The sequence below is a fragment of the Curcuma longa genome, chromosome 8, assembly GCF_044706935.1.
Source record: "Curcuma longa cultivar G26 ecotype Majalengka, Jawa Barat chromosome 8, ITB_CL_G26_1.1, whole genome shotgun sequence".
NCBI classification, from domain to species: domain Eukaryota; kingdom Viridiplantae; phylum Streptophyta; class Magnoliopsida; order Zingiberales; family Zingiberaceae; genus Curcuma; species Curcuma longa.
In genome coordinates, this window is record NC_133868.1 from 148,129 (window position 1) to 161,131 (window position 13,003).

The 13,003-nt window shown below is 41.4% G+C and overlaps 1 protein-coding gene across 1 annotated transcript; it reads left to right on the forward strand.

Moving 5' to 3' along the window:
- Window positions 1-11,478: 11,478 nt before the first annotated feature.
- On the forward strand, window positions 11,479-12,636 carry LOC141833122 (cation/H(+) antiporter 15-like). The gene has a single exon (XM_074720504.1). The coding sequence runs from the start codon at window positions 11,479-11,481 to the stop codon at window positions 12,634-12,636; it is 1,158 nt and encodes a 385-aa protein (XP_074576605.1).
- Window positions 12,637-13,003: the final 367 nt, after the last annotated feature.

Sequence of the window (13,003 nt, forward strand, 5' to 3'; positions counted from 1 at the left end):
AATTGCGCACGATCCCCGGCAACGGCGCCAAAAACTTGATAGGCCCCCGCAAGTATACGGGTGTCGTCAAGTAATAAAAAGATATCGATCCACAGGGACCGTGGAATTACTTACTAGATTTAGCACAAAAAGGTGGGAGAGAAAATGAGCATGAGTTGTTGTGGGGGAGAAGGGAGCACTCTAGAGTACTTAATCCTAAATTCGGAGAAAGGAAACGACTGTGACAATGGATGTGAAGCGATCCTAGGACTTCGGACTCCTCAGAGTATTGATTGATTGACTTGGATCCTCTACCTTTCCTCAATAATTGTACAATTGTAGGGACGCTAACCAATATATCCAATTAGACCTCGTCAGGTATCCTCGGAATAAATCATTGGTGTTCTTACGTCATCATTGTTAGATCAAGGTGATTCTAGATAGCCCGGTTCAAGGCTTTCCTGTGTCACTCAGGCGCCCCGGAATGCTACTAAAATCCTATCCCCTGTCACAGGATATCTTTTTTACGGACCTCTCTCCAACAATGAATAACCGCTAACTATCCCTCATAGAAACTAATTATGATTTAAGAAACCCCTCGGAAACTCGCCCGGTTCAAGGCTTTCTTCCTGTCACGAAGCGCCCCGGTGTACGGCCTAATGATTCCTCAAATCACAATTAATCTCTACCCTCATAGATTCATACACAAGCATTTCATCATTCACAACACAAGCATAAATCCACAAGGCAATAGACAATCAAATCATAGGAAACGGTAGATTAACAAATCCAAGTTACAATCATCCAAATACACCTGATTTATCCTACATCCTAGAATCTAGGGAACTACTCCATGACGGAGAGAGCACAATACAAAGAAGAATAAAGAGAATACATCCTATTTCCAAAGAATACACAAGAAATGCAGTAAAATAGGACTTATCAATGGTTTTCTTCTTCCTCGGACTGTGAACTCTTCGTAGATGAGATGAAGATGGGATGGAGCAGCCGGATCGGTGGATGGATCGTCGAATCTCGCTCCGGAATAGGCTTCGGTGGCTCAAGAATAGCTCCGGTGGCTCTCCAAAGGTCTCCCCCCTTTGCTAGGGTCCCAAAAATATCTATTTATAGCTGCAGCCCGAGGTCAGACACGCCCCCGTCCACACGGCCGTGCCTGGGAGGCACGGCCAGAAGCAGTGAAGGCTCTGTTCAGGGGCACGGCCGTGCCTTTTAGGCACGGCCAGAAGCAGTGGTGTCTCTGTTGAAAGGCACGGCCGTGCCTCTGAGGCACGGCCAAAGCCTGTTTCTTCAGGTTTTGCAGGGCACGGCCGTGCCTGGGAGGCACGGCCAACAGCAGGGACTCCTCTGATGAGAAACACGGCCGTGCCTTGTGGGCACGGCCAACAGCAGTGGTCTTCTTCTGATGGAGGCACGGCCGTGCCTGTGAGGCACGGCCAAGCCTTGGCTCTCTTCTGTTCTGAAGCACGGCCGTGTCTGGTAGACACGGCCTTGTCTGCTGCTGAAGGGGGATGATGGCACGGCCGTGCCTGTGAGGCACGGCCAGGGCTTGTTGATGATCTGCTTGTAGACACGCCCGTGCCTTGTGAAGCACGGCCAGGAAACTGATTAGACACGGCCGTGCCTGTGAGGCACGGCCCTGTCTTGCCTTGTATTCAATAGTTGTTCCGATTTGCCCGATTTTGCTCCATCTTCCATCCTGAAACAAGTAAAAATGAGAGCAGATCTCCGAACTAGGAAATGTAAGATATATGCCTAAATGCACGGATTAGGGATGCAATGCACACAAGATATAACAATAAAATCAGAAAGATGTGCAAATAAAGTGTAAATACGAATATAAACCCTATGCACATCATTACTTCAGCCTTGTCCTGCTGCCTCCCATTGCCTAACGACCTCGATTTGGCTCTGCAACATAAGAAAGAAGAAACTATAAGCACAAGGCTTAGTAAGCTCCTTTCCTACTCACCAAAAACCAATCGTTAATCCGAGCATAACAGTTATATCATGTTAAAAACAAACATAATCATAGAAGCACATTATCCCATTAGCATTAAGCACATGTATATTCCTTAAACTTAACATTAAAATCATATGCATAACAATGATGAACATGCCTTTGAAAACTTATTAACATAATAGATGAAAATAACCATTCTTATCATTCTTTGGGATCCCGGCTTGTACCCATTTATTTCTTGCGCGCCATTCCAAGTAAGTACGAGGTAGCAATTCTCGACTACTCAGTTACTAGGTCTTTTGCCTTTCGACCTAGGGCCGTTCTCTAGGTGGCCATCCCTTGGACCCCTTTCGGGTTCCGGTACAAGCCATTCATTAAAATAAATTAATGCACATGCTTTCATTTTCTTTTATCATTATAAGAGAATGTCCCATGACATTTAAATCTATCAACTAGATTTACAACATCTCTTGAGTACCCTACATGGTTTAGCCGAAACCTTGTAGGTTTGAAAACCCTAGGTTAGGCTTAACCACTTAATACTCTATGTTCTATTAATGTTTCTCCATTCTTTGAAACCATTTACTAGGGTTAGGACATTACTCAAGCCTCTTGTTAAACAAGGTTAGCCGAACCCCTAGTGTTAGCATGAGTCCATTTATTTGTTTTAGATCTAACCATATGAGACCCTAAACCCTAATGAGAGTTTATTACATAACATTTCCAAGCCTTAGCTAGGTTGGAACATAACCTCATTCCTTTGTATCCAATCTGGCCGAAACTTTAAAAGCCAAAAATCATGAAATAAATTCAACCAAATGAACCCTAAAGCATGCTACAACATCACCTATCCTTTCAAGCCTTGGTAGGTTAAAACACATAGCTTAAAGCCTTAGATCTTCATGTTGGCCGAACACCCTATAGCATGAAATCCTAGGTTTTTTTTCCACATGAAACCTTGAATCTTCATAAGAAATCATACACATCATTTGCAAGTATAGCTAGGTTAAAAACACCATCTTAGCCCTAACTACAAGCTTTGGCCGAAACTTTAAAAATATGGAAACATAAGTTTGACTTAATCCACATGAAACTCTACATCATCATAGGAAATCATCTAATAATACTTGCCAACATAGTTAGAGTAAAAACATAAGGAACCCTAGATCATGATAGGAGAACATCAAGTATCCTATGAAACCTTTAGTTAAGTTTGAAACCATCTCCTAAGACTTTAATCAAACCTTGGCCGAAACCTTAACATGTTACAACATAAAGCCCTAAACTTTAATCACATGAAAAACAAACAAAGTTTATTTAAACATCTTCATCAAACATATGGCACAAAACTTATTCAAGCATACTTTTGGAACCCTACCTTAAACTTCATGGCCGAAACATCTAAAACAAGATTTCTTCATGTATTTGCCACATAAACTTTAAAACATAAAGAAACCATGGAAAACCATCAAAAAGCCATTATGTTGAAGGGTGAGGGAACTTACCTAGCCTTTAGAAAAGTTTACCCTAAAGAAAAAGAAAAGAACTCCTTGTCTTGTTGTCTTCTTGAGTTTCTTCCTTCTTCCTTCAAAACCTCCCTAGCCCTTGGTTTAACCTCCTTGTTTTGACAACAATGGTGATGATAACCCCATCAAACCTCTCGGCCAAAGAAGTAAAATAGAAAAGAAAACAAGAAAAGGAAGAGAAGAACCAAACCCTTGAAAGCACTTACCTTCTCTTTTCCTACACTTCCTTCCTAACTTCCCTTGGAAACTTTGTAAATGGAGGAAGCCCTCAAGGTGCTCGGCCACACAATGAAACACAAGGGAGAAGAAGATGGTTTCGGCAAGGAGAATGAGAAGAATGAAAATCAAATGGAGAGAAAAGTGATTAAGAGTAACTCTCCCATTTAATTCCTTTACTCTCTCATTTAATTCCTTTTGGTAACCCCCCTCTCCTCTCTTAACTCTCATGTAACCTCCCCTTCATGAATATTCGACCAACATAAAAATAAAAGGGAAAGAAAAATATTATTTCGGTGATAAGGTGAAGAGAAAGCAACACAAGTGGAGAGGAAATTCAAATGAAAACCTTTGCTTTAAATTCTCTTTTTGTAACTTCCTAAATGCCTCTCTTGTAACCCCCCTCCACATCATCATTTTCGAAAATTCAAACCCACATCTACTCCTATTTTCGTTGAGGGAAAAATAAAAGAAGAGAGGGGAGTTAAAACTTTATTCCTTGAAAATAATTTTGAATAATACAAAAACTTGTAAAAATTTTGAATAACTTGAAAACTTACAAATCTCTCCCCCTTTGACATAATCAAAATAAACCTAAGGGATTGAGTCCAAGCTTATAATAGTTAACATAGTTAGACAAAAAAACTTAATCTGTGGGGCACGTGTCCAACTTGGGTTTTAGCTAACTACTAGAAAGTAGTAGCTTGACCCAGTTAGCCAAGTTTAAGTGTATCATCCCATTAAACTTTCTGACTTAGGGACACTTAACTTGATCACTGTTTATTAAAGTCTAAGTAAGGTTCGATGCACGATGCACGATGCACTGAATAAGCATCTTGTACTTAGACTAGAATCCTATACATCTCACACCGGTCTATGTTTCACAAACACAATCAAGTTACCTAGTGTGCTTTGTGAGATGTCCACCTAGATCTATAGGTACATGCTCTCTAGGGGATTGAGTCTAGTCTAAGGCTAAATCATCAATTTCTTACTTTTGAAACAAATAAAATTTTGAAAATAGATTTTTTAAAATAAAACAAATAAAGTTTTAAAATCATTTTGAAAAAACTATTTAATAATAGATTTAAATAAAAAAATATATAAGTGAATTTTGAAATCATGATTTTACTAGTCTACCAAGCACAATCCAGTCAAAAGTAGACAAACAAAGTAGTAAAAACTAAATACTGATGCATAAAATAAAACTATACACATGTCTATGGTTTATAATGCAGTAAGTCAGATATAAGCAAAAATAAGTCAACTATAAGTCCAAAATACAATAGTGATCAACTACTATGGAGGTGGTGGTGGGTGCTGCATAGCTCTAAGTAGCTGTAGAACCTCTGCTATGCTAGCACGCTGAATATCAAGTCTCCCTATCACTGTCTGAAGAGAGTCCTCCAGCCTGGTCAATCTCTGGTCAGTGGTCAGTGGAGGAGGTGGAGCAGGTAGAGCTGGAAGACCAAGTAACTCCTCTAACTCGGCTCCAAGGTCCATATCCTCAATTGCTGGCTCGGGCTGGGGCTGGGGTGGAGGCTGATGTGGAGCCTGAGGCTGAGGTTGAGGTGGGTGCCTCCAGGAAAGTCTCCCCTCATCATCTACATCGACACCCCCTAAGGACAGGTTCCTAGAACCTATGCAATCAAAATCACCAAGAGGTAGGATATCACCAGCAGTGGTATCTACCCCTAGTGTGCCCAACAGTCCTGTCAAAATGTGACAGTAGGGCATGGACTCTCCTACTAGTCACTAAAGATGATGCATAGATGATGGTATGGAAAATAAGTAAACCTAAGTCTATATCTAACCTATGAATAAATGCATATAGCAAAAATGAATGAAAGGGTCTCATCCTGGTGAGATCCCTGGTGGCAAGTGGCAGAATGCAGTTTACAATAACCCTATACAAGACATAGTCCTGTATCCTAAGCCTGCCAGAATGAAATGACACCAATCCAGGAGCTCGATCCTCCTGGAAAAAGTATGTATGCATGACGTCTAGGGTGATATGAGAATAAGGATCTCCAAAAGATAGATCCGTAGGTGGGTAGACTATGAAGGTGGACTGGAGGGACGGAGTCCTATAAATGTGCTAATCATGGATGGAGTGATAGTAATGTCCCTCGTCCTACATGGGTGGTAATCGTCACGATCATCGAGCTGGACCAGATTATTGTACAACTCGACACACAACGTAGTGTTAGCCGGGATCGTACAATAAACCAGCCTGTCTAGATGGTAGTGCTCGATGACCTCCATGGATAGTGTGCATGACCGTAAGAAGAAGGCTCTATCTAAATATCTACAGGGTAATGGAAGAAAAGACAACTCAAACCTAAGTCTTAACTCATCAGTAGGGAACCTAGGGTCAGTAGAGGGGGTCGTGGAGGTCCCAATCTCACGTCCTCTCTTTTGTCGTCTAAACATAAAATTTATTGATTTAACATAAAACTAACTATAAAATTAACAATATGGGAAAAAATTAGGGTTTACTTGGGCATTTTGGTGATGGGAGAAGGTTCCTAGCATCCTAAAATACTTCACGCAGTGCGAGAATCAACGAAAAGGTGGGTGAAAGGTGGTTTTTCAGTTTTACCGTGTGGGGCCGCGTTGCTGTTTTATAAACTCACTCAAGTCGACTCGAGTGAAACTCAAGTCAACTTGAGTTGGCGGTGCGAGTCGATTGACGCTTGAGTCAAGTCGACTTGAGTCAGAGAACGACGTTTTTGCGGGAAAAAGTTCGCGCCGTTTTAGGGTTGGCTCACTTGGTCGACTTGAGTCGATTGAGTTTCCTTTTTACGGTTAATTTTTAGATTTTAATTGATTAAATTAAATTTTATATTTAATTAATTGAACTTAGGGTTTAATAAGTTTAGGGTTGTTTTTATTAAAAAAAACAAATTTAAGGTTTAAAAATATTTTTAAAAAATTATATATATTTAAGATTTTGAAAATTATTTAATTAGTTTAAAATTATAAGATTTTGAAAATTATTTAATTAGTTTAAAATTATATTTAAGATTTTAAAAAATTTAATTAGTTTAAAGTTATATTTAATTAAGGTTTAAGTTTTGAAAACTATTTAAGTTTAAAATTGCTTTAAAAATATTTAATTAGTTTTGAAAATATTTAATTAAGTTAAAATTAGTTTTGAAAATATTTAATTAAGTTAAAAATTAGTTTTAAAAATATTTAATTAAGTTATAAATTAGTTTATTAGATTAAGTAATTAAGTAAAATTGGGTTGATTAAGTAAAATTAATTAGGTGGGTTAGGTTGATTTAGAAAATTTATTACCTAATTCATCTCACTCGAGTCTAAGTGATCAATCAGTTGATCTTATAGGTATTGTGAGATGACTTTTTTGATTTTATCTTTGTTTATTGTTTGAGGTATCTATATTTGATTAACCTTGAGTTAGATTCAGGTTTAACAGTCAATTAATTAAGTTCACATTTCAAAAATCAGTTTCCAAGCATTGGCGAGGCACAGAGGCCTTCTTGGTTATCGGAGCAACGCCCACATTCTAAGACAAAACTAATTTAGAAAATTATGATCTTAACCAATTTCTTGATAAACTTTGGTCTAACTAGTCTAAGACGTGGCGAGGTAGCTTTGGTTAGTTTAGTCTGGCTAAGCGAATCAAGTCAGGTACTTTTTACCCTTCTTGACCATTTGTACCAAACCTCCCTAACGTACTATCGTCTCGCCCTACCCTGGTAATAGGTTGGCAAGTATTAATCAAATAGTTAGTCCTTATCTATCCTAAGTTTTCTATTGCAGGAAAATAAAGACTAAGTTAAGCATGTGATCAGACAATGTGTTTTGGATCCCCTTGGATCGTGACCCTTGTTGGGTCGGATCAAGTAAATTTGATCCTTAGAGACCCAAAACTGGTTCAGTCCAACTGGATTAATCAGTTTAGACTTAGGAACCCACGCTTGGACTCTAGATTGGTTTCGTGTTTGAGTTCGATGTGTCAATGATATAAATGATTTGTGTTTAGCCATGAATCCAATGTCCAATCGATTGTATCCAGCCTTTTGTGATCCAAGCATCATATCCAAATACTTAGACCCAGAGGTGAATTGCTTAAGCGACCGTCTGAATTCATTGACTTGGGTCCTCAGTTGAGAATTTTCTTCCTCGAGTTGAACTCAAGTCGAATCCTCAACTCGGTTGACCTGAGTTGGTGACTCAGTGTTGACTTTCTCCTTGAGGAGTACTAACTCCTCTTGGAGCGATTCAACTAAGGCGTTGGACCTAGCTAACTTCTTAGATAGACTAATATTGATAGAATATAAACGTTCATTACTTACAGTGGGGGTCAAACCTTCTGAACCGAATATAGATCCGTGGCTTTCATCATTGTCCGAGTCGCTATCGCTCCGATTAGGTTCGTCCCGAGCTAAAAGAGCGAGGAAGCTGGTTGTTATTGGTTCCTCGTCCGACTCTTCGGAAGACGACTCGTCCCAAGTCACCTTGAGGGTCTCCTTCCTGGTCCTCCGATCTTTCCTTTGATTCGGGCAGTCGACTATGAAGTGTCCTTTCCGACCACACCCATAGCATCTCATCTCCGTCTTGCCGGTAGACATCGGTTTCATCTTGTTGACTACCTTCTTGACCTCCGATCGTCTAACTCCGCGCTTCTTTCGGAACATCTTCCGGACGAGGTTCACTAGCTCCGAGGTGACTTTGTCGTTCGCCTCGGATTCCGATGATTCAGAACTTTCATGTACTTTCTTCTTAGTGTTCCTTTCTTGATCGGTATCTGAAATAAGTGCTATACCTTTCTCTTGCACTTCTGTATTAGACTGTTCATGCAATTCAAATTCTGAAAAGAGTGTTGGGACCGGTGCATTTACTAGAGGAGGCGAATAGTAGATTTTTGCTCTTGCCTGCAAAATCGTTAGCTGAAGTACAAAAACAAAAGCAAGACAAAAAGAAACCAACGCTAACCCGTTCGATTTATTTAGTATCTACCTCTACGATGTGACTAATCCAAGGATTTATACACACATCGACCGTTCTACTATGAAAACTTCTCCTTCTCAAAGCACTCTTTGAAGGTGGAGAAACCTTTACAAACACCCTCTTCCTCTTACAGATTGAGTAGTGAAGTTTAGGGAAGAGTTTTGAGAGATTACAGAGATTGAAGTTCGTGCCAAGAAGAGAAAGTGTAAACACTTACGTCTCCAATCTTCAATTTATGTTTTTATAATTTTTTCGACATCAGTCTGTTGGTGCAATTTTGCCCCAAGTGATTTAGATTTTAATGTTTGGCTAAAATGAGTTTAAGTTAGGCAATATTGGTGATCTAACGTGTGTGAATTGAGTTCACAGGAAAGTCCAGGAATGAAAACTTGGAAAATGGTGAAGTCCCGGAGGCACAGCCTCTTGGCAAAGGTGAAGTCCCGGAGGCGCGACCTCTTGGCAAAGGTGAAGTCCCGGAGGCGAGGCCTCTTGGCAAAGGATGAAGTCCCGGAGGCGCGGCCTCTTGGCAAAGGAAGACTTAGCACGACGAAGCTGAGGGAAACGTCTCAAGCTAGTGCAAGGAAGGGCACGATGCTTGTGGAAGGCGTTTGAAGGCTTACGTCAAGGCTAAGAGCTGAAGAAGAAGTTGGAAGAGGAGTTTCAGCTTGATCAGTCGACTGACCAGTTGACCAGTCGACTGATGGGCAGTCGACTGACCAGTTGAGCAGTCGACTGGAGTAGTCGACTACTCTTGGTGCAGTAGACTGATGGTTGATCAAAAGCACACACAGATTTCACAGAAAAATCGATCGAGTGGAGCAGTCGACTAGAGCAGTCGACTGCTCATGGTGCAGTCGACTGCTAGACGACCGTTGGAGCGACAATTGACTAATTAAATGTAGATTAAAGAGCTGTTGAAGCCCATCAGTCGACTGGCCCTTGGAGCAGTCGACTGATGTACGAAAATACATAAAAAGAGCAGATGACGCCGAAGAAACTAACAATTCTTTTTCTCATATTCTCTGGCAACGCTTTGGATCTGTAAAGCTCTACTCTTCCTCTATACTTCACTACCAATTCTTGTGAAAGGAAGAGATTAGTTTGTGAGAGTTTTCTCTACCTTCGAAGCGTGCTTCGAAAAGGAGTGTTTTTCATAGTGGAACGGTCGTCTGTGTGTGTGGATCCTTGGATTAGTCACCTCGTTGAGGTGGATACCAAGTAAATCAACGGGTTAGCGATTGTTTCTCTTTTTCTGTTGTTATTTTCGCTTCCTCTAACGTTGTCATAGGAAAGTTCGAGAATTCGCTATTCACCCCCCTCTAGCGAACGCACCGATCCCAACAAGTGGTATCAGAGCAGGTCTCTTTCGCGCGAACTAACATTCAACCGAAAGAATCAAATGACGTTTCAAGAGGGATACAACACCGCACGACCGCCCTACTTCGACAGAAATGATTTTGCGTATTGGAAAGGTAGAATGGAATATTACTTAATGAATGACATTGAAAATTGATTTAGTATTGTAGATGATTTCGAAAAATCCAATGATGCATCTGGAACACCTCTACCTACCAAGGAATGGTCGAAGGATATATACAAGAAGGCTCAAGCAAATGCAAAAGCCACAACCACCTTGCAATGCGGGCTTTCCAAAGAACAACTGAGCAAGGTCGGACCATTCGACTTGGTCAAAGAGCTTTGGGAGAAACTCATCGAACTAAACGAAGGTTCAAGCGAATCAAGACGAGCCAAGAGGGATCTCTTGGTAGGACAACTCCAAACCTTCACAATGAAGCCCAATGAGATGGTAAGTCAAATGCATGGGCGATTTAAGGAGATCGTGAACGGTCTTCACGTTATAGGTGAGAAAGTCGAAAACTGAGACTTGGTGAGGTATGTACTTCAAGCCTTTCCTAGAACCACTCTATGGGCATGTGTCAAGGGATCTTTCCATTGTCAAGTTAGATGAACTATTTTGTGAATTTGAATTGCATGAACAAGCTAACTTGTCTACCAAAGAGAAAGGTATAGCTTTGGTTGCAGAAAAGAAGAAGAAGAGGGAAAAGGAGGAGTCATCATCCGAGTTCGAGCAGGAATCCTCCAACAGTAACGAAGAGATGTCGACTAGAGAGGTGGTACATTATGTCAAACGGATGATGGAGAAATCGAGAAGGTTCACTAAGAGAGATGTCAAGAAGATGTTCACATCACCTTGAGGTAAATCTCAAAGTTTCAACTATAACCCTAACGTAACTTGTTATGAATGCAATAAGAAGGGGCACGTCAAGACAAACTTGTTATGGTGGTCCGACGGCGGCGAGAAGAAAAAAATCTTGAATTTAGGAAGGAGAGAAATTTTTTTAAGAATTAGCCCGGGTATACCATCGGCGTAGTCTAAGAGTTCGAATCAGCCTGGGTAAATTACTCAGGCTGGCTACGCCATTGATTATAACGAATATGTGACAATGAACCTTATGTTTTTTAATGAGATGGAGGGTATTATAATGAGAGTGAGTTGTGTATGCTCTTAGAATAAAAGTATTTTTGAACATGATACACTCAACTGAATAGATGTGGACCTCATTGCATATATGTGAGATCCACTGCATGGAATATGTCATGTTGAGTTTCATGTTACATTTTTCATGTAGTGTATGGTCATTTAAATATTTTTTTAAAAATTTAAATAATTAGATATGTTTTATTTATTTATTTAAAAAAACAATTACACTTTTTATTTAATCAAAATATAGTATCGTATTTCTGTGACAGGGCGGGATCATTTTGGGGCCCACGATGCTCGGCCGAGTGGATTCCTTCGCGAGCATCTTCTTCTCGGCGAGGAGCCTGTTAACGCTGGAGACGGTGGCTCAGCTCGGCCTCATATACTTCCTCTTCCTCGTCGGCATCGAGATGGACAACAAGCTGATCCAGCGGTCGGGACAGAAGGTCGTCGTGATCGGAGCTGCCGGCGTCGTCCTCACCTTCGGCGTCGGCTCGGTCGCCGCCCTCGCTCTCCGGAACTTCTTCTTAGGAGGCATGAAGCGAATATCTTGCCTGCTCTTCCTCGGCGTCTGCAACTCCATCACCGCCTTCCCCGTCCTCGCCCAAATCCTCGCTAAGACCAAGCTGCTCAACTCCGAGATCGGCCGCATCTCCATCGCCGCGGCCCTGGCCAACAACGCCATCATGTGGACCCTCTTCACCCTCACGCTCGGCCTCTCGAAATTCGACCCGCTGTCGTCCCTCTGGATCACTCTCTCTGGGTTCGCCTTCGTGATCTTCTACTTCGTCGGCGTCCGACCGATGATCAACCGGGTGTTGCAGAAGATCCCCGAAGGCCAACTGGTCAGCAACTTCCACGTCTGCCTCCTCCTCAGTTTCATGATGCTCGCCGGAGTGTTGACGGAATCCATAGGCCTCTACTCTGTCACCGGCGCGTTCTTCATCGGCTTCATGATCCCCAACGGCCCCGTCAAGGTGGCGCTGAGCGAGAAGATGCACGACGTCGTCTACGGCATCATGATGCCGCTCTACTGCGTCATCAGTGGGTTGAAGACAGATTTAACGCTCATCGATGCAAAGACCGGACAGATGGCCGCCATGATCATTCTAGTCTCTGTTATCGGCACCGTCGCTAAGATCGTCGGCATCTTCATCATCTCCGGCATGTACACCATGACGTTGCGCGACGGGCTCACGCTCGGCTTCCTGTTGAACTCCAGAGGCCTCATCGAGTTGCTCATCCTCAACATCGCCTGCCTCAAGAAACTGGTCGACGCGAAGTCGTTCTCCGTGATGGTGGTGGTTTCGGTGGTCATGACGGTGGTGGCGACGCCGGTGGCGTCGTACCTGCAGCGCCCTCTGAAGCGCATCGTCGGCTACAAGCGACGCAACCTTCAGAGGTCGAAGCCGGACATGGAGCTCCGGGTGCTCGCACCAAGCTATAACTGAATTGGTTACGACGGAACAGATTTATAGAAGAGGACAAAGATTCGAATCTCGACGAAGTTGAGCTATATCCTCCTCTGTTGTGATCAACTACAGTTAAAGGTGAACAAAAATTTAGTTAAACCGAATAAATCGACCGAACTGACCGAATTAAAAAATTTAGTTCAGTTATTTCAGAATTTTGATTATTTTTTCTTAAAAAATTAATTAATTCGGTTCAGTTTCGATTTTAAAATTTCTTATTCGGTTAAATCGAATAAACTAAATTAATCAAACTAAAAAAATAATTTATAAATTTTAAGTAAATAAATTTATAAATTCTTAATTAATTAGTAAAATTTTTATAATATTTAAAAATTTTGATTAATTC